Raw genomic sequence first — 23084 nt, forward strand, 5'->3', positions numbered from 1 at the left:
CTTGATAATCTAATTTATTACGTTAATGCATATTTAATCTCACAAATGCGAGTCTTTTGATTTTAAAACTTTGGAATTTATATAATAAAGAAAAAGTCGGGTCTGTGATCTCGCCGTCTCGGCTTCTTTTAATTTTTCAAGCATCGGCGATGATTTGTTGGCTGCAGAGACAAATGTTGAGTAAATATTTCGAATATAAATAATTTGTGAATGACTTCAAGGCACGTTTGCAACGTTTTCTTTTAAGAAATGTTTTTCTCCCACACTTTAGTGGTATGGATATGAAAAATTTCTCTCAAGATACAATGTAAATATTTTGTATTTGTAACAGAAACAAAACTGAACTTCTTGATCTAATCATGTCATATAGTAGAAACGAAAATTTATTCAGAACAGACGCAACTCTTCATCAAACATTGCACCCTTTCATGAAAACCAATCATGAAACAAAGTGTTGTTTCCAAAGAGTTGCCTTATCTCTTGTGAATGATTGTGTGGTTTCTGAAGAGCTTTTGGGGGTAAGTCCTACGAGGTGGCTCTGCCCCTCGACCTTCGTGATCTGACTGGACAGGTCGATCCCCGTAATTTTCACAGAGATAAATATTATTCGTTATCGACAAACTAAATAATTATGAAAATTATTCTAACAACAAATTATACCATGTCCTTTTCTGCTTCTTCATCTCTATTATTTTCTTCTTCGTCCGCCGCCGCAACATTTGGATCGGATCCGTGGTTTCTTCTCTCGCCGGCGCTGCCAAGGAGTTCTTCGACGAACTAGGAATCTTTCAGTCTTCTGACGCGTCGGCTAAAGATGCCGTCGTCGAATTTCTGGGAATTTTGCTTGCGGCCTTGGTTCTTGATGTATCTAAGAATAAGCTATCCTCCCCTGGAATCAGGCCAGACTCGCTCGCTGGCTCAATCCCAGGTGCTCGAAATGGTTTGATAGGCTGAATGGTTTGGGATTATTGATTGAGTTGTGGAATGTCCTCTTGTTCCATTTCTTTTGTTTCACTATCAAAGGGATTAGTCAGGAAATTGGGTTAACTCTTTCGGAAGTTTTGTTTTTTAAACACATTTTATTCATAATCCAGTTTGTATAACATCATTCGGGCAACTTTGGTGTTTTACATTAAGTTAAATATGCACACAAAAAGAAAATCTATTTGCAGCTTGGATCAAAACAAATTGGTGATAAGTTTACTTTATTCAACACGTTTCTACAAACAAATTCTTAGCTAAACCAGGAAAGCCTAATTATTACATGATTCTGAGTCAACACTTCAAAACTTGATTGCAATAAGTTCAAAAAATAGAACGTATTTAACTATGTCCAGGCATACTCTTCTTGCAACTCATGCACATGATCGTACCTGAAGGAAATTGTTTGATGAAACTAGACTCCGGCAATTGTTTGACCTTGTTTCACTCAAGAACCACCGAACTAAAAAATGCACGGCAAAAGTATCGAAATCATCGGATAAAATACCCGACACCTGAACCTTCAAGATTTAAAATCTTAGTTGATTTCCCTTGTGTGTCTTTCGATGATCTTCAACAAACAAGATAGCACAAAATCATACTGTAGCTGCAGCTCGGCGTTCCTTCAGGTTTACTGTAATCTATGGATTTTTCAAATAAGAAACTTTCAAGCTTTTTTTCTGGTTCACAATCCCAGTCCATTTCACTTCCTAACATGTAAAGATGCCATTTCTAATAGAGCATTCGTTCCTGCCAGAATATCTTAGCCATTCAATTAGCCACCCCGATAACATCAGCTTCGTCATCACAGTAATCTCCCCAACGCTTAGTTGTCTTTTCTTCAACTGTTAAGTTATCACCGTTATCTTTTGCAGAAGTGATATCAAAATTGGTATATTTTTCTCCATCTTCGCAATTTAATTTCTCAATGTTTTCTGACTTGGTTTCTTCATCTAGTCCATGTTGTTCCTGCACAATTTCTGACATTTGTGAGGTGATGATTGCCAAGTTGCTAGATGATCCCTCTATGCCACCATCTTCTGCCAGTTTATTTATTCCAGTATCAATATCTTCAACATTTACACTCGAGGGAGACTCCACAGAACCCATAGGAGACGCTGACAATCCATTTGGAGTTTCTGGCACACCAGTGATCAACGTTGGGAAGCCACTTGGTGATAGGGAATAAACATTTGTTGAGAAAGGAATACCATTTTGTGGAGTCATATAACCATTTGGAGCAACTGCATAGCCATCGTGAACCCATGGTTGTCCAGGTATAAACTCAACTGCTTGTGGGTTCATTATTCTTGGAGGGCTGAATTGAGTTTGATCCGCATTATGCTCACCATTTTGGAAAGAGGGCTTGTTACGGTGAAGACGATTTCCAGATCGAATATACCCACCTGAGAGCCGTGGACCATATGGAATTCTAGCAGTAGCAGACAAATGTGGTGATCTACGAACCGAATTAGCACCTAGAATTGGTGCGATATTCGCTGGTGATGGTAATAGTCCTCCAAGTTCAGTATATAAGTGAAGGGGAATAGAACCAAAAACTGGAATCGTGGATGGATTAAATGGAGGTGCAGCAGCAGATAATTTCCTGGTTGGCTCCTTCCCTATCTCTGAATCACCTAGCTTTTCTGCCTGAGTAGGAGAAAAGGTGGAACTTTCCGTGACTAGGTTCTCTTCCACATTTGGCGGTGAACCAACATTTTCACTTCCATTAGGTAAATGAATTTTAATGTCTTCCTGTATTGTGCTTTCATTTAAGTCAGAGGAAACTTTCTCTAGCAACTGACCAGTATTTTCGGCAGAATCAACGGGAGGGGCAATATTAGTCAAAGGAACTGTGGGTTGCATGTGAGATGCCACATTTTCGAACGTGCGATTGGAGCTCTCAGATGAAACAGAATTTCCAATTTCTGAGATGGATTCAGGTCCATTTTGGCCTTCTACACTTTCAACTGTAGTTTCAATAACTGTTGTAATTTCTGGTGATTTTTTGTCAGAACCTCCACTTGAAACCTCTTGATTTTCCTCAGCAGTTTGGTTGATTTCCATATCACAGTCCTCCCCAGGGTTTTTTTCTTCATATATCTGAGTTTGATCTACCTCAGCATTTTTCGATATGGTTACCGGTATGCCATCTATGGCACTTGCCTCGCTACTGACTTGAACACTTACTTCTTCAGAACTCTCCTTAGGCAGATGCTCTACAACAGCCTTAACAATTGTACCTGGTCGAGCTAAAGCAACTTCTTTGTATGAAAATAGTTTTCTAGCTACTTGAACTGAATTAACAATGGAAGGTTTCTGGACTTCATTAGAAGCTGGGCTTGCTGGCGCCGATTGTGGATTTGCGGAGTTCTCTATCCCATTAGATACCCCAGATTGAATTGTCGGTTTTGGGCTACCGCTAGCGCTCTTGGCAAAAAAATTTTGAGATTGAGGTGCTGGTCCATGAGTAGCAACATTCTCATTTGACGTCGTTCTAGGAGAGGTAAAATTACTTGGTTTACCTCGAATTTTGGATGTCTGGGACGTATTGATAAAGTTGGTGTTCAATTTCGCAAGAGTTGGCCTCCTAGAAGCAGAGACCTTGTGGACCATGGGCGAGCGTCCTTTTGGAAAAGCTTCTTGCCATCCTTCATCAGAGATATCATCCTTTCCGAGGTCCTCATTTTGATCCAACAAAGTTTCATCTACTGATCTGAATTCTGAATTCTTGGTGGAATCCACTAAGTGAGACTCAGATTTATTCTCTCTCTCAGATCTATTTTCTTTATCGCTCAAGTTCTCTGCAATAGGTTCAGTGGTAGATGAGAATTCATCCTTATGATATTCATCAGTCCCTGTTTCCCAATTTGGGCCTACTTTTCCCTTGAGCTGTACAAGAAAAGACTGTTTATCAGAAAAATTGTCTGCGTAAGAAAGAACAGTAAATATCAGATCTGCACATGAGAAATACAAAATATTTTAACCTTGGCACGAGCTTGCTTCTTTAGGGCATCTCGTACTTTCATTTCTGCATCCGGAGTTATATAGTCTAATAGGTCTGACACGCTGATTCCACAAAACAGAAAAGGAATTGCAGTTTAGTGAAATTCATCAAAAGTGACAAGCATTTATGTAATGGTGGTATAAATAATTTCTCTGCCTTACTGGATTAGAATGTCACCATTGACTATCCAAATTCTCTTTATCCAGCATTTGCAAGATTTCAAGAATTTACCATATATGATTCAAAATAGGTTTTCAGATGTGTCAAAAGCTTAGAAGATTTAGCCAATGGAAGATGATAAAATGGTAGCCAATCACTATCCAGATAACTGATCAGGGAGATACGATATTTATTCCATCCAAATAGTGATCTTTCTGAAACCAGGCCAGGTGGCAATGCCTGATTTACTCACAAACAATCCAAAAAAACTGGATAATACGTACCTTAAATGACCTTTGCTAGAAATGGAAGCATCTGGTTTCGGGGTGCCATTTCGTGCCGCTTCTTGCTGCTCCAGCGCCTTGGACTCGAAATATTCAAGCCATGCAGCAGCATCCTAAAATTTTCAAATAAGATTTAGAAGATCATTCTTATAACATTAGTCCCGCATCAGATATAGAATCATGCATTACCTGTGTACGGAGATCATCTGGTCCAAGCTTGGTTTGCAGAATCTGAAGTGTAGTTTGTTCGTGCTGAACACTCAAGGAATATGCTTCCATCAATGAGAGAGCAATTGCAATGGCATGATAGCTAGCTGCGGTCTGAAAATGCAAAAGAGGAAAGGCCAGATATATTCACCTTATCAATTTTGGTCAATAAGAATTATGAGACTGCAGACTAGGTTTAATGGAAGAGCTGCATTCCAATGGTACTCTAACATCAATTCCAGTTGGCGCCGATTTTGTGTTGTCAATGAAAATATTAAAATGTTCGGCAAACTAGAAGTAGAAATTTGATTTTGGGACGTACTCCCATTTTCAATGAAATCCTAGCATGAAAACATGGTTCTTTTTATGAGATCAAAGATGATCAATTTAAGCCAATGGAGAGATGAGCAAACATGCACTTTAAAATTTAAACATTTGGCTCATTATTCTCATCAAAAGAGACGAATTTTCTAAGAAGTCTAATTCTTTATTGAAAAAATAAAAGAGGGTGATTAATCGAACAAGTTAACCGCATAAGCAGACTGACATAATAGAATTTGGACAACAGACTGTGCAATACTAAAAAAGAAATCATACCTACAACCTCTGCAATACTTACATTTTAATTTAGGACTTTTAACTCTTTTAATTGCACATCTACTTAAATTTTTATGTCTCAAAAAACAACTTTGTCCAAATTCACAATTTCATCCGTATCTAATACAAGAATGGTAACCGAAATACACTTTTGTTATGCACTTAACGATTAAGTAAAAATATTGCATAATCAACTACTTAAATGGATGAAGATACTTTGATTACTCCAACTTGTTGATAATGGTAAAGAACGACATATGAATATGTGAAATGTGAACCTTCTCTTCTTAGTTCACATGATTTAACTACATAGACTTTGTCCTCTTCTGCCAATGGAATTTGAAGATGGTCATTGAAATGTGGTCGTTGATACAGTTGGTTATCGAGCTTGAAATGTTAGACTCGAGGGTTTAGGGATTAAATAGATACAAGATTTAAGTGCTGAAAATAAGTTTAGCATCACCATTTCCATCATTGGTGTCTGGGTGCATTTGCGGAGAGATATTGACAGATATAGATACATAAATACACACGCGCACGCGCACAGAGAGAGAGAGATTACTTGTATATGATCTGCTCCTAGCAGTCTTTGGTTGCACTTGAGAGCCTCATGCAGATATCTAAGAGCAAGATGTACGTTACCCAGACCTTCTTCCATCATAGCTACATTAATATAGGTGGCAGCGGTATTTGGATGAGAAGGTCCACAAGTTAGATGCAAGAGGTACAGTGCACGATTGACATACCTAAAAAGCCAAGATACAAGCTCAGAACTATTGAGGAAATTTAGGTACAGAATTTCACAATTGAAAGCAGTATTATGAATGTATATTCTGATTGCAAAGCTATTGAGGAAGATATCTGATGGTGTAATATAACAAAATTCAAAGAATTGGTTACCGAGATGCTAAATTTTACGAAGCTACGACTTCTTGAAAACAAAAAAGTCGATGAAAATATTCAGCTATTTCCCATAGCAGTTAAAATCAAATTAACTTTGCAGGTTGAAATGAATTACAGGATAGTCAGTTTCTAGTGTTCCCACAAGCTACGAATCATGGGATAATTAATTTGTTGCCAAGCAAAGAGTCAAAACAAACAATCCATGATACGATCATGACACTTGAGCTCATAGAATGGCAAGCTGGACAAAAGCTCAGCCTTTTGGTAAAATAATCACCATAAACATACATTTTGCCTGTGATGATTTGTCATATCGACACAGCTAACATAAAATAGCCAACTGGACAAAAGTTCAGTAGTTCAAGTCAAACAGTCACCGTAAAAATACATTTTTCCCATACAATTTATAATTTTTCTGATCAATATTAATGTTTTACCAGTTCTCATTGTTCATGTAGTTCATAAAATAGCCAACTAGACAAAAAGTTCAGTCTTTTCGGTCAAACAATCATTGAAAAAATACATTTATACAATTTACAATTTTTCCGATCAATATTTATGTTTTACCAGTTCTCATTGTTTCATGTTGTTCGACGCAAATTTGTCCGAATAATAACTAGCTAAATCTATCTAAATGTAGACACCAACATCCCACTCTTTAATATCCTTGATCTCAGATAATATTGCATTCACGAAATCGGGAAAAAAGGGTCAGTCCATTGGTAACTTACCCATGTGGAATTACTAAGCTTCTCTAATTGTGCTTCAAACTCTTAACCTCTAGGGTACAAGATTAATAGAGAAGTGATTCTGAAACAACTGATCCTAAATATAAGAAAAGATCGCAGGACAAAAACCATATTGAACTGAAAAGTGCACAATGGTTCGATACATTATAATTTGATAGTTTTCCGATCTTTTAAAAACTTGTGTCCAATGGATATTTAGTTCATCCATATCTTAACAGATGCTTGTCCGACTGTGGCCCAAAATTTTTGGGGAGAAAGTTCATATAAAAGAAAAAAATATTAGGCAAGTCCAACAAAATAAAAAAGAAGATATTTATGCTTACCAATAATGGAACTCCATCAAGTTTTTGGTTTATTAAGTGAACTAATAGATGAAAATCACATCAGCTTTTACACAAAGGAAACTTTCCACGTCAAGGGACATAGCTAAGGTGAAACTAGAAAAAATCTAAGGATTGCATGAACGTACTTCAAAGCCAGCTCTGTATGTTGGAGCCGATAGTAGAAGACAGCTAAATCTCCATAGCTTTTCATTGTATCCGGGTGATCAAGCCCAAGCTCTCTCTCATTGATGTCTAAAGCTTTTTGCTGGTATATTGTAGCCTGCTCACACAGAATATAAAAACACGGATCTTGAAGCCTATAAAAGTTTTCAGACATGTCTACATGTTCAATCCATTTTAAAAATGAAACACAACAGAATACAAGTTTACGACAATGGGAGTGAATAATGAGGTTTAATGGACAAGGCTGTGACTGTCTATTGATTCAACGTTTTGATTACATAGCCCTACGCTATAGTTCGAAAATTTGTCAGGCCAATAATACTCAAGGCATGAATAAAATTCACACCTTGTGTCTTAAATACAAATAAAATGGATTGTCAACGTGCAAATATCGTATCTCACTTTTAGATGCGTGATACAATCAAACCTACAGGCATCATTCAGGGTCAAAGTTCAACAGCATGGTGGTTTTTCCCGGGAGGGCCCAATTGTCAAGAATAGACTAGAAACAACGACTTGAGTAAAGGGAAACGATTAGAGAAAAAATACATAAGGAGAGAGTCGGTTACGGAGGAGTTATTCGGTTTATTTTTCAGCTTTTGACTAGCACTTGCTAGGGCAGGGAGAGGGGTAGTGCCTTTCTTCTTGTGAAAGTATTTAATCCTTGGCTGGGTGTTTCACACAGATTATCGTAATTCTTCTTGTTTTGAATCAACTAAAAATTTAGTTTGCAACAATCCACCTAGCAACTGAAAAGATTGCTTAAACCTTCATTTTAAGCATAAGCTAATAAATATCAGTCATCTTCACTGGCCATTCTCACCTGTCAGGGTACATTTGTGACGTGACAAGGTGACTAATTCCTGATGTCGATGAAATTCATTTACAGAGAGGCCCGAGGTTTGTTGAACAAAGTGGACCAAATGAATACGATGGTCATTGGAGCATATATTTAAATTTTTGAAGATTTGATTCTCAGTACCTGATTAAAATCCCCAGTGTGGTAGAGCACCACAGCCAACAAACTATAAGCGCCAGCTGTCATTCGATGATAAGGACCACAAACTGACACCAGTTTTGAGAGTGCCTTCATTGAAATAAACGGTGTTCACACTTTGAGCTGATGTATATTAACTGCCACAGCGAGAATTACTGAAGGAGGAACTGACTGGGATAATGATCGTTACCTTAGTTCCATAATTAACAGCATCCTCCAATTTGCCCTTGTCCAAGGATGTTTTAGATGACTCCAAAAGTGTACGACCATCTGCAGATGAGCAAGCAACGTGCTATATGGAAGATAAATGCTGTCAGAAGTCAGAACTACCTGATAATACTGTGAAATCTTATTTACCATATGGAAATGAATCACCAGAAGCATACCTTATAAACAGGAATCATGCTGATTATATCTGATTTTCTGAAAGGGGAGGGAGAGTCCATATCATAGTCCCTGGAAACAAGTTCAAGGCCGACCTAAAAAATAGTACATACGTATCAGGTAAAAAATGAGTCCTCTTAGTCAAGTCAGTTACTCAGGAGGCATTAGCCTACCTTGTGGCAAAGCCCCCGAAGAAGTGCAAACTTTCTCAGCTCAGTGCCTGTTTCATCCTTCCATTGCCACCCAAACCTCTTCTGAAGGAATTTCTCAACCCACTTCCATTTTAATTCATCATCAAAACTCGCATTCACGTCAACATTTTCTGTAGTTGGTGACCCTAACAACATATTCAAACATGAAGCCACCAATGAAGCCATGTTAGTTACATCATCCACAGCTGCAACAACAGCCTGCAGAATGTGCTTGTAAGCTCGAACAACCATCTCATGAATACAGAGGGACTGGACATGAGGGAGCTTATCCGCAAGTTCAACCTGAGAAGGATGAGATATAAACCAAAAGGCATGTAAGGTTTGAAAACGTCCTTGCCTAAGGAAGCATATTCACGTGAATGTCCAGAAAATAAAGCATGGAGGGAGGGGTGGGGGTTATAAACATATCAATTCATATGTTACTAGAACTTTCGAATATAAGAAGTTATATCACTACTACATTTCACAAGAAAAAATCTCCTGCTTATTTAACTCCAAAAGCCTGATGTGGTAAGGCAATAAATTGAGGTTGGCTACCACTTCAACATTTCTAGGTCTAGTAGCCTTGGGAGCCATTGCCATTAACTCCCACCATGCCACTTCTTGAGATTTCCTCTCTCCTCATTTTTCACGAACTTAACCTCCCTTCCTTAAACATGCATAATTTACATGTGTCATTCCATTGACAGTGCATGCTATAGCATCCCGAAATATTAACTCAAAGCACACACTGCTTTGTAGAACTTCTATAAGTATTTTTACTCAAGCCATTCCGAGAAGGTATTCTACTGTGCCAGTAAATTTATTAATAGAAACATGATATTTTCGAAAGACAAACATGAAACTTTGTGACTTTAATCTATTTCTTTTCTTTTTCTCAATTGACCTCCTATTTAATCGGAACAAAACCTGAACAATGTACTTAGTGAATGCAGCTGAAGCTGAAGGGAATATAAAATAAATCAAAGATTAGAAGACAAAATATATCACAAATGGAGAATTACCACATGTCCCAAATAACACATTTGCAAACCCCTGGTATGCATGAAATCTGTCAGAGTCCGTCCGTCAACTGGAGAAAGTTCCAATGAGCCAAAATCAGCAACCTGTCAAAAGATTAAAGAACCAGTTATGAGGCATATTTCTGCATGGCTAATATTAGCCGTGAATAAGAGACTAACCAGTTTAGGGAGGGCAGTATCAGAATAGTATTTATGTGCCATCTCTATCAACTCATCAGGTGACTGTCAAGATGAATTGAAATCAGAGAGGTCTGTCAAATATGCGTTAGAAGCCACAATCAAATGAACCTTTTACACATTTGCATGGACAAGATCCATTAATTTTGAGAATATATATTATCCCCTGGATCTAATTTCACATATCAAGTCGAGAAGATAAATGGAAGGAATTACAGGATAGTTAGAGGATATACAAAAAAAATAACCACAACCACCTTAAGATGAAGACCAGTTTCCGATTCTTTGAGGCGCAAATATGATGCTTCAGGAATCAACTTTTTCCACATTAGTTCCTTTTCCTCATCTTGGTTCTCAAGTTCCTTTTTGTTTGCATCAAAATTGTCATTAGCTATCACCTCTGTATTCAGATCAGTTTTGTTGCTCCGGCCATCTGCTTTCTTTTTAAAATCCTTCAGGAGCCCATGCTTCCCAAGACCTTTTACAGCTGGCTCAACTTTAGCTTCTTCATGCTTTTTTGACTCATTTTTTCCAGAAGCCTGATTTTGCAGGTGTTGCACCCAACAGGCACCAAGCTCCCATCTTATAGACTTTGTCGGTTTAGATTCTTCTCCTTGCAGTCTGTCCAAACTTTCACTTAGAACCTTCCTCACCAAAGGCCTACTGGACAGTAATTCTTCGACATCCGCATTCTGGATTCTTGGAACCAGGCAACATAATTGGGGTGTGCTGGACTTGTGCAACAGCATTCTCAAGCTGCAAACTCAGACTAAAGCACCATGATCAATTGCCCAAGATAGAGTAGTTACACGATGAAATCAATTCTCATTATCCTTGTATGAATTACATGATTTCATTGTCCAGAGTAAATAAATTTGGTAAGTTAAAGTTAAATGTTGAAAGTGGAGCATGTTTCACCGACCTATTAACATTCAACGCATTTGCTCCACCCTCTGAGTGATCCTCAATGTCAATATCTTGAGGAATGGGACTACCCTCCCAATTCACCTCTGCTGAAACTTTCACAATAGCTGTATAGCCACAGTGCCTAACAACGACAACTCCCAAAGTAGAAGTATCCTGAAATGAAAAATGATCTCATCATGCAAAATTTATTATTTCAAATATTAATACAACTTGCTGGGATATCTAGAAAGAGAATTGGAAAATTATGACAGACATGGACAGTTGCACTCTCATCTGCAGTGATTCCTTTAATCAAGTTTCTCTTAGTCAGCTCTTCGTCTGATAGTCCAAGAACCTGGCTTCCGTCATTTTTGCCATCCAACTTTGTGCTAGCATCTGGAATATCTTTTGACACGCTTATAAGTAGATCTCCAATCCTTTCCTCATTTAAAACTGATGAACCAGAACAATCACTAGACTGTAAACTGTTGTTCATAAGGCGTTCGATCACAGTAACTGCTTTAAAGACAGAAACATCAACAAACAGACTGTGGAGGAGAAATGCTTTTCTATCTCGTATTTGCCTCTCTTCTGCTGTCTTACATGGCATTTTTGCCAAAATTAGAAATTCTTTTGCCCACGGCCTGCAGTCATATTTTCCATCTCTTCCTTGTCCACCTCCATTTCCTCCCCAATTTTCATCTTCCATGGGAAGCGGAGTGAAGATTGATGGGTTCTCGGCAACAACAGGGGGAACCAGCCAAGTGTTTGCGCGAAAACCATAAGGAAGATTTCCAAACTGAAACAACAGCATAGCATCATTTAATCTCTTCCAAAAATGTTACAGGTTTAAGCACAAAGTCACTCACTTTATTGTGCTCCGTGAAAGCTTTCATAAGAGCCTTGTATGCCTGAGAATACAAATAGTACCACCCAATTCAGAAAGATTTTAGTTGAATGCATTATGAAAAGAATACAACTAACTGTGCTCGAATAGTAGCATTTGTCAAAGTATGTCACTCATTCTAACGAAAATAAAAACTCACTAGAGCTGGCATACTCAAAACAGAGAAAAAGTTAGGGAGCAGGAGCGGGAGCTTTTACCATACATCTAGCTGCCTCAGGATGACAATATGCTCAACAAAATACCAACGGTAAGTAACCTCAATACCGATGAAGCCCCAGAGCTCAAACAGTCTCATCGGTATTGAACCATGGGCCTTTCAGTATCAAGTTTGCAAATTGTTGTAGAATAGGTTTTGGCTTACACAAGTAGATAAAGCTAAAAGAATGCAACAAGAAGAGAAGTGGGAAAAGTTGTCTCTCTTCTATCTGTTCTTATTTTTCACCCAGAAAGTAACCCCTAACCTTAACCTTTCTTTCTTGAAGATATATCTTTTACGTTATACCATGCTGAAATTAGACCCTCCAATCTCCTAATACAGAAAAGATAAGAAAAGTGTGATAGTTTCTGAAGAAAAAATAACTTACAGAATCAAAAGTTCTGCTCATCTGCTGCAAGAGGCATATCAACGAGAGGCTTAAAAGATTGCGTTTTCCAGAAGGATAAAAACCTTTTTGAGAAGCAACAAATGTTGTTGGCTTCCCACCGCAAATCCGTACCTAAATACAAGTTCAACTTCAACCATCACCATGTCAACTCTCATAATGAACAAATCGAGAGATGAAAGAGAACAAAGAACTATCACTTAAGAGTTTGAGATGCTAACATCAATTTGAAAGAAATCTTCATCTGTTTTATCTTCAAGATATGGCCGCGTAGATCTCCTAATGTCTGCAAAAATTACGGACTTACTATTAGCCAACAAAGTACACATCTCTGTCTGTCCGACAGAAGATTACCGAGTAGCCACAATATCCAATGAACAAATGATTGGAAAAACCTGCACATTACATTTGTATCCAATTATAAAAGGAATACACTTTCAAATACTAGATAAATCAATAGAAATACAAAAGACTATCCTTCTAGCTGGAAGAACTCCTTCAGCATATTATTAGCCTATCCCGATTGCTTGCGGAGCTGATATATGAGATAGCCACATTATCCACTCCTTGAGAAGTTGAAGCCGGTGACAAGCCACTTTGAACAGCTCTTACTTATTTTTCAATATTCATTGCATACATAATCCAACCTATAACGTGAACATAGACAGCATTATCGACACCGACTCGATGGTAGACTTCTTAAAGCTGTCCCTTCAGTCTGCCCACTCTCAAGGGAGTAACGATATTAAACTATAAACCCAAGAAAAGAGCCAAAACCCAAATTATTCCTTGTTTAAGTTGGAGACTCCCTAGAGTTATCGGTCACTCCATGTTGCTCAGAATTAAATTGTTGCATGTACTACATCGACTCCACAGTCCACAATACAATGAGAAGCTCGAGGTATTCTTCTCTCTTGGCCTTACATTATGCTTGCCACTATCATTTCACAAAAATAACACTAACACCAACTGTTCATAATGCACGTGATAATCAATCGCATGCTAACGAAATAGCAAAGTTTAAAATGCTAAGTTCCTCCACATCTTTCACAAATGTTTTTCGTAGTACATGTAATACTAACACTCACATTGAATCGGCGGAGTGAGGTGAGAGAACGAGAAGAAATCGTAGAACTGCCCAAGCCTCGGCGGCGGGTACATCAGCGCCGAAACAGTGTCTCCTTTCTCCACAGTTTCCACTCCGACGGAGGCGTCGGTTGCGTGAATGTCCAGCTTCGAAGGCTTGACCTTCCCAGAGACGGCCGTGGAACCGCCGGCTTTTTGGTCGGTGGCTTTAGCCTTGGGAGGAGGATCCGATGCCGCATTTTCCGAACCGGTTTCTGAGTCGATTGAACCGTTTTCGTTTGGACCGGATTCTTTGATCCCGGTCCGTGAAACCGGTTTGGGGGACGAAGATGAACTGAATGAAGTTGTGCAGGCGATTATGTCTAACAGCCGTCGGATGTGGGCCACCGCTAGCTCTTCTGTGTACTTCTCTGTTGCAATTTAAAAATACAATTTTTTTCAATTTGACCCCTGTTATTTTCATTTATATCTTTTATACCCAAAATTTTGTATGCTCTCGAATTCTAAATTTTGATGTAGATGATAAGACATAAATTGATTATACATATTTCGTTTATTCCAACGTCTAACCAAGTTTTACGAAAAATGAAGTTAAAAACCATCATGTTAATTATATAAATAGATATATCGTTCATATATTATATATCATTCATCGTCACATCATTCTTTTTTTAGAAAGAAATACATTTCGATTATATACGTCTTTAATATCAAAATGTTGCAGTAATTTAATTTTTTTTTCCCGAATACACACAATTATTTTATAATTGTAAATATGATATAATAATGGAATTATTTTGGGAGAAATAAAAAATTTAATGAGAAATGTGTAAATGAGTTAAGTGTGTATTTTTCGGAAATAAATTAAAAATAATATATGAATATATTTATTTATTTTTCAAAAATAAAAAAATAAAAATATTTATGACATACCTTCAACAATGGTGAGGTGGTAGGGCTTGAGAGACGAGATTTCCACTTTCTCTTTCAATTTTGTCCCTCGAATCTAAAAAATAAATAAATCATTTAAATTCACGAACAATAGTACGATGTGTAGTCCATCTTCGGATATCAAAATCTCAAATTTGAAATAAAATCTCGAGTTACTCAATTATAACAATCTAATTTCCAAACTAGAAAAAAGTATTAACGAACTATTATATAATCCAATAATTTAAATTAAATTAAATAATGTGAAATTCAGAATAAATTTAATCTAAAAATGTTTACCTCATGAGACAAAGAATAGTTGGTCAAGTGACAAGTCTCCACGTGTACGGCTAAAAGTTTTTTCACATCTAAAATGTTGTCCGTAGATATTCCCTGTAATAACAAAATAATACTACAAAATGAGCTTCACAATTACAATTATTTGTATATAATTGGTTCATCACTAAATTCTCTTCATTTTTTTTCTAATTACAAAAATATATATATATAGGGAGATATATTAAAATTTTATTATGACAAAAACTTGTGTGAGACGGTCTCATGGGTCGTATTTGTGAGACGGATCTCTTATTTGGGTCATCCATGAAAAAGTATTACTTTTTATTGTGAATATCAGTAGGGTTGACCCGTCTCACAGATTAAGATCCGTGAGACGGTCTCACATGAGTCCACTCTTTTATTATTATACGCAATCGAAAATAAGGTGTTGTTGCCTCTAATTTTCAAATTTTAATTACATAGCTTCTTTCGTAATCCTCTCTTCGACACTAGTTAAGAACTTCGATGATAATTCAGGAGATGATTTACCATATTTTGGATATAAAAACAATATTATCAAGGGAATTAAAAATAAATGAAATTTTTTAATCCAATAAAACTTTAGTGTTTTAATTAAACTCCCCATTGTTGTTTTTTTTTAAAAAAAAATATATATTAGGCTATTTTTCATTTGCAAAAGATTCAGTATGTCAAAATTAAACAATTGTTCTCTTTAAATACTCTTTAATAATTTAAATATTACAATCAAATTATATTAAATACTAAAGTAAAGATAGTTTCTTTATGTTTAAATTAAGGTATTAACTACAATGTAATAAAAAAACACAACTTAATTAGGAGTTCGGTGTCGATGACTTATGACAAAAACTTGTGTGAGACGGTCTCACGGGTCGTATTTTGTGAGACGAATCTCTTATTAGGTTCATCCATGAAAAAGTATTATTTTTTATGCTAAGGATATTACTTTTATTGTGCATATCGGTAGGGTTGACCCGTCTCACAGGTAAAGATTTTTTAGACCGTCTCACAAGAGACCTACTCATGAGTTATAAATTATTTGCACCAATCAAGATATCAAATTTGATACGAAATCGGAGTTTCGATTCGATCTTAACAAACTTTATCTTCCAACTAAAAAACGCTACTTAGGTTAGATGAAGGCTCATTTACATACCTTAAGTGTAACTTGTGAGTCTTCGGGTGTTTCTACTGTTATCTCTATTACAGTTGGTAACACTGTAAAATGTGAAACAAAGGTATGAGAAAATTAATATTTTAGTAATTTATCATATAAATAAAAATAATAGTAATAATTTGTAGTTTTTAAATAAAATAATAAAAAAATTAGAGTAGGTATCATCTTGTAAGACGGTCTCACGAATCTTTATTTGTGAGACGCGGTTCAACCCTACCGATATTCACAATAAAAAGTAATATTCTTAGCATAAAAGTAATATTTTTTCATGGGTGATCTAAATAAGATATATGTCTCACAAAATACGACCCGTGAGACCGTCTCAAACAAGTTTTTGTCAAAAAAATAAAGGGCATAAATATCTTATCGTAATATTTTTTTCCAAATTATAAAATGAATTTAATAATCATTTTAAATCATATTGATGTCTGATTAAAACTCTCATATCTATGAAGTTCCTGTGATAACATAGAGTACTAATTTTATAAAAATAATTAAACAAAAAATAATTGTTCTCGTAATTGACAAACTTTTTTAATAAAAAAAATTGATTTATATACTTCGGTAATATTCATAATTTTTAAATTTTCAAAAATTTAAAAAAAAATTATTTGATAAGATAAAACTGGTCCAATTGATGACCTCTTGAGTTTTCCAGCCAATGATGAATGATTGATTTTTCAGAAGTTATTGAGATTGAATTTTCTATAATTCATCTAAAACTAAATTAACAATTTCAAAATACATGCATATACAAATGTATACATACACATATACACACACACAAATATATGTATAAAGAAGATTAAAAAAACAGCAAACCTTTCTCTTCCTTCTTCTTCTTCTCTCCTTTGGCTTTGTGGGGTTTAGTCTTCCCGGCTTTAGGAGCCATTCGAATTGAAATAAGTCACAAATGGCAATGTCAAAATATTGTTATTTCGATAAAAACCATAGGAAAGTTGCACTAATATTCCCTCGAGAATAATGGCTTAGAATCCCAGAAAAGTATCAAGAAAACCCGAAAATAATCAAGAATCTGTCATGTAATCTGTGGAGTTGATATATATGAAATGTGACACTTGAATAAACGATGGATGAAGTAGAAGTTTTTGAAGTTTTATTGAAGGAAGTGGAGAAGAAGATGGTGGGAAAAATAAAAGAAAAAAAGAGAAGAGAGATGGAAGGATAGGATAAGGTAACATACACAACCCACAAGCAATTTTCTTCTGTTAAATTTTGTACTTACTCAAGGAGAATGTAAGGCTAACAATTTGAGAAATCTCGCGTATCCCAGCTTAGCTTCTTCTTGGATTATTTATCTGTCTCACAATTATAATCACGACAAAAACTTATGTGAGACGATCTTACGGGTCGTATTTTGTGAGACAGATCTTTTATTTGGATCGTCCATGAAAAAATATTACTTTTTATTCTAAAATATTACTTTTTATTGTGAACCATTAAAAAATCTTACTTTTTATGCTAAGAGTATTACTTTTTATTGTGAATATCGGTAAGGTTGACCCGTCTCACTGATAAAGATTCGTGAGATCGTCTCACAAGAGACCTACTCTATAATCACAATCACCACGTATTCTCTCCGTCCACAAATATAATTTAACTGATTCATACATACACGAGAAATTCCATTTTTTGTTATGTAACTTACATATTTTTCATTTTGTTGTGAAATTATCGGTTAATTTACGACTTTAGTCCACTGAATTTGCACTTTTTTTCAATTTTGGTTATTTCCATTGGACTATTGACTTGCAATTGTACATGCCAACGATTTTCGGTGATATGTCATCGTTCTCGGCGCTCACCAGAACCTCGATGGAAAAAATGACTGAAAACGAAAAATCTGTAAATTAGTACACTAAGACTGTAAATTGACATATAATAAGACCAAAATGACTGCAAATTTACATATAATAAGGCCAAATGAAAAACATGTAAATTGCAGGTATATACTTATATGTATCAAATTATATGGGGCTACAAACACATTAATACATGTCTATATTTTATTTTTTCAATGATTGATAAATAATTACTAGCCAATTCAGCGCTAGAAAATGATGACATGTTATGAGAAGATTGTTTATGTGATACTGGATATTGTTGACATGTCTGATGTTACGGATGAATGAAAAAAGGCTAACATTGGGGAAAAATGGAAATAAATGATGCAAAAATAGTATTTTACTCTACAAATATGTGGAAATTGTGAAGACAAAAGGAGTGTGATTTTGTTTCCAAGATAAGAATTTACTTAATTGGATAAAATGATAGATTTTTGCATGCTTAATTTTTATGCCACGTCTGTCCTTATTTTGCTGCGGAGATAGCAGATGGTACGCTTATATTATAAATTTTTTTTCTATTTTTTATTTAATATATGGAGTAAAATAAAATAATTGGGTTTTTTAAAAAAAAAATATTTTTCAAACTATATTATACATTTGTATAAAATCTAAAATAGTATACTACCAAGCTGATAGACGTGTTTCGTGTATTAAAGTAGCATGTTTTGGAAATACTTTTTCATTGTAAAAATTGAATTTAAATAGTTAGTAATATAATTAATCTGAAATAAATGTAAGTCGTGAATAATATTTAAGTTTATAAAAATTGTTAGATAAATAATTAAAGGTAAATCAGCATTTTTTGTCCGAACTTGCACATTGTTAATTTTATTTCATATTATCATTCAGTTCACAATTTTAGTTCACTGTCTTACATTATTTTTAAATTTTTTTTCATCAGAGTGTTTATATGATATCAAACACGTCAACATTTTTCGGTGTCACGTTCGGATGAAAAAGATCAAAATCGAAAGAAAAAATACAAGTTAGCTAAGACTATTAATTATTGTATGTCATGACTGAAAATAAAAAATATATGAGTTATAAGATCAAAAATATTGTTCTTTCATAAAATTTTTTAAAGTAATTATCTTTATAAATATTCTATATTAAATATATATCAATAATATTTATTTTATGCGTAGAACTGATTGTTGCACTGTATTAAGAAAGAAAATTCTTGATTGAATAGTGCAAGATTCTTTTATGGACACGAGGAATTAAAAAAATAAAATTATTTTATATAATATATGGATACGGGTAGGTAGGGGTGTTCAAACTTCGAATAAAACAGAAAAAATCGAAAATCCAAACCGAAAAAATCGAACACCGAACCGAACAGAAAGCCGAATTTTGTAATTCTGATAGAAATGTTAAAACCGAAGTTTATTTGGTTCGGTTTCGGATTATATATGTCAAAACCGAACAAACCGAAAAAGCCGAAATTTCATTAAATTAATAATTTTTTTATATTTTTATTTATATTATATATTTTGATATGAGATTTAGTAAATGAAAAACTATTTTGAACCATTTTTAGTTGATTGTTGTTTGTTTAATAATTTATACCTTATATTTAAATATTTTACTAAGAAAACATGTAGAAAGTTAACATATTATATTTTACAATATATTTATATTATTAATTTAAATAATTATACCAAAACCGAATTAACCGACCGAAATAACCGAACCGTTTTAGTAGAAAACCGAACCGAACCAAAGAAAAATAGTTCGGATATCGGATTATATATTTCTAAAACCGAAAACCGAACCGAACCGAACCGAACCGAACCGACCGATGCACACCCCTACGGGTAGGTGAACGACTTTTCAAAATCTTCATTGCAAAAAATTGTTTTTCGATAAATGCAAAATAATTTTTTTCCCCTTAAGAAACCTTGAAATTGGCATAAATATGAGTAATATAAATAGCAAGATATTTTTTTATTGCAAAAAAATGTTTTTCCATCAATGTAAAATAAAAAAAGTTCCCTTAAGAAACCTTGAAACTGGCATAGATATAAGTAATATAAATAGCAAGATATTTTTTTTATTGCAAAAAAAAAATTTATTGAAAGAACTTATATGAACACCGAGTATGGATTTAATTAATGGATTAAAACAAGGTATCATCCTCAATCTATCCAAATAATTGAAACTATTACGTAAACGGTGAGATTTGTTTATAATGATTCATTAATACTAAATGAATATAACCAATAAAAAAACAAAAATTCATGTGAGATGGTCTTACGGGTTAATTTTGTGAGACATATATTTTATTTAGGTCACCCATGAATTTTTTTACTTTTATTGTAAATATGAGCATGGTTGACTCGTCTCATGAATAAATATCCGTGAGACAATCTCACTAGAGATCTACTAAAAAAAATTCGACGACGCAAATAATTTGGGAGAAAATTGTAGTTAGTTTCCTTGTAAAAAACGTTGTTTGAACTTCTATGAAATACTCATTGGTGTTTAAAACCCCGGTTGTTTTCGAAACAGAAATCCATATGACCTCAAGTAGGGATGTAAACGAACCAAACGGTTGACGAGCTATTCGGAGCTCGGTTCGATAAAAATCTCGTTTGAGTTCATTTATTAATCATATCAAGTCAAGCTCGATCTCGATTTTGAGTTCGACAATTTAATCAAACCAAACTCAAGCCTAAGGATATTCGGCTCATGAACTCGCAAACATGTTTGTTAATAAGCGAGCTCGAGCTCACCTTGTTTTGGTGGCTCGTAAGCTCTAGCTGAGCTCATTTGTGGAGTTGACAAAAAAAAATAGCATTAATCCCAATGGAAAGAATTGAACATATATTTATATTTAATTTTTAACAAGCTCGAAGTAAGCTTAAACTCGAGATAAATGAAATTAGCTTGACAACCATCAGTGTGTGCCTGGCTATTGTTTTGCAATGGTTGTCTGTTGGTAATTTGGCTTTCAATAAATTATAAAATTGAATGCTTACTGTTTTTACTAAAAGTTGTAGATGATAGCGGTGTAACTGAAATTTTTAAAACGTACACCAACACAAATATCACGTTTCGATCGCTTTTTCAGGAAGATAATTATTGCACTCCAGCATCAATGCTTCGGGAATTCAAGCTTAGGTTGCTAATCGGCATCAAAATTTAAAATCAATGGTCGTAGAAATGTAGATTGCTGCCCACTCCGTCGACAACAAGATCGGCCCTATGTTCGTAGAAGACCGTAGGCTTTCACCATAACGAACACACATTATCATGATCAGAGCTAAATAAAAATTTATATTACAAGTTAAAACAAGTGATGCCCACATCTAAGAAGTGAACCATATATGTAATATGCTGTATTATAATGCATAAGCTCTGACTTTAAATCACAATATCATTGGATTTAACGTCTCATGATTGAATAGATCTCTTGTAAGACGGTCTCACAAGTCTTTGTTCATAAGACATATCAACTATGTACATATTTACAATAAAAAGTAATGTTTTTTCATTAGTGATCCAAATAAAATATATGTCTCACAAATTGACTCGTAAGACCGTCTCACATGAGTTTTTATGGCCATGACTGGATCGAAAAATGCTTCAGATATGAAATGTAACATAATAGAGCTACAATATTTATTTCTTGATGATACTAAGGACTAATATGCAAGACTAATACATTGTTTTTCCAAGATATCATTTTGAAAAGGGTATAAAGACATGTTTTCCGTCTCGACAACCAGTACGACTTAGTTACTATCTCGAAAAAAATGAATGTTTCTAAAGGTAAATCTTATTATGCTCAGAACCCTCTCAAATCATATAAATTGATAGTTTGTCGATTAATATTACATGTAGAGTAACACTCTCTTTATATTTTAATATAACATATTCATTTTACTTAGTAAAACAACGTATTGTCGACTCGACCCACGTCATTGTTATGGGTGGTGAATCTCCTACTACAATGACATGTTCTCTTAAATGCTAAATAACTGATGCCACTCTCAATACGATGGCAATTTCCATATTTTTAAACCCCCCCCCCCCCCCTCCTCTTTTTTTTTTTTTTAAGAAAACTGAAAATGAACACAATCTCAAATTCTCAATCTTCAATCGTATCTCCCTTGAACAATGAAAAAATCAGGAAGAAACATAAAGGAACCACAATAAAGGCTGCAGCTTTCAGAAAATACTCCACTTGTCTCGAAATCACTCCAATTCTTGACCAGTCTCCACTATACCTGAACATTACAAAAAAAAACCCACAATAAACATAACCTGGAAAAAAAAAAGAACTGTATATACATACNGATATATTAGTTACCCGGCATCTATGAACCCTAACGCAAATACTCCAATGGCAGACTGAACAAGAATTCTACCGCCTGATAATTTCGTGGGAAAAACGGATTTTTCTTCTGATGATGTAGAAATTTCAGGGATATCTTTTTTCTTGGCCAGTGAAAGAGAAAGCTCGTTTCTTTTGATTAATTTTTTCTTCGAAGAAAGATGAGGAAATGTGTTGCAGAAGAAGGCTAGATTCTTGTGGATTGTGAACATTTTCTTGTGAGGTGTTAAGTTTGGCAAATATTATCTACATATGATTTTATTGGCTAAATAAAATCTTTGAACCTATTCATTTGTTATTTAAACAATTGCTCGAATAGCAAGGTTCTATAGCTCCAAACATTCGAAAGACTCAAAAATTCGAAATGTATGTAATATTTATTATAAAAGTATAATTTTAAATTTGAAATGTATATAATATTTATTATAAAAGTATAATTCTGTAATAACACGTTAAAACTCACGAGCAGTTTGTGAACTATCGAACAAAATAATTATAGTTTGAGATTGACTCAAAAAAAATTCAAACTTGTTCATGTTCGATAAATACGAGGATGAATTAAATATTTATCCAACCGTCTCGAAAAACTCGCAAATCGACTCGATTCATTTTTATATCAAGCTAACAATTTAAAAACAAAAACAGTAGAGTCCAATCTTTTTATCCTCATTATATATATTATATAATAAAGAGTATCTTATAATAACTACACTCACATGAATCCCTTAATTTCTTAATATTTATGTGACAATTTATTATTATTCAA

The 23084-nt window shown here is 34.6% G+C and overlaps 1 protein-coding gene and 1 long non-coding RNA gene across 2 annotated transcripts; both read right to left on the bottom strand.

Moving 5' to 3' along the window:
- Window positions 1–1180: 1180 nt before the first annotated feature.
- On the bottom strand, window positions 1181–17380 carry LOC140962810 (protein REDUCED CHLOROPLAST COVERAGE 2-like). The gene is made up of 23 exons (XM_073421825.1): window positions 16934–17380; window positions 16091–16152; window positions 14917–15009; window positions 14620–14692; window positions 13689–14096; window positions 12822–12886; window positions 12583–12714; window positions 11961–12002; window positions 11366–11890; window positions 11108–11265; window positions 10443–10941; window positions 10168–10230; window positions 9991–10092; window positions 8948–9268; window positions 8777–8869; window positions 8581–8682; window positions 8376–8480; window positions 7357–7490; window positions 5798–5981; window positions 4621–4752; window positions 4432–4544; window positions 3969–4050; window positions 1181–3873 (listed from the first exon to the last, which is right to left on the bottom strand). The coding sequence occupies exons 1-23, from the start codon at window positions 17001–17003 to the stop codon at window positions 1753–1755; spliced, it is 5679 nt and encodes a 1892-aa protein (XP_073277926.1). The 5' UTR covers window positions 17004–17380; the 3' UTR covers window positions 1181–1752.
- Window positions 17381–21740: 4360 nt separating this feature from the next.
- On the bottom strand, window positions 21741–22586 carry LOC140963357 (uncharacterized). The gene is made up of 2 exons (XR_012172677.1): window positions 22295–22586; window positions 21741–22211 (listed from the first exon to the last, which is right to left on the bottom strand). It is a non-coding gene; the product is annotated as an uncharacterized lncRNA (long non-coding RNA).
- Window positions 22587–23084: the final 498 nt, after the last annotated feature.

Source organism: Primulina huaijiensis, chromosome 17 (assembly GCF_012295235.1).
Source record: "Primulina huaijiensis isolate GDHJ02 chromosome 17, ASM1229523v2, whole genome shotgun sequence".
NCBI classification, from domain to species: Eukaryota; Viridiplantae; Streptophyta; class Magnoliopsida; order Lamiales; family Gesneriaceae; genus Primulina; species Primulina huaijiensis.

Bases quoted from the DNA above. Each gene is read 5' to 3' on its own strand.
- LOC140962810 (XM_073421825.1), bottom strand. From the start codon at position 17,003: ATGGCTCCTAAAGCCGGGAAGACTAAACCCCACAAAGCCAAAGGAGAG. The intron at 14,693-14,916 runs GTAAACATTTTT...TTTATTTTTTAG, and splicing joins ACTATTCTTTGTCTCATGAG to ATTCGAGGGACAAAATTGAA. The intron at 14,097-14,619 runs GTATGTCATAAA...AAATTGCAACAG, and splicing joins CCACCTCACCATTGTTGAAG to AGAAGTACACAGAAGAGCTA.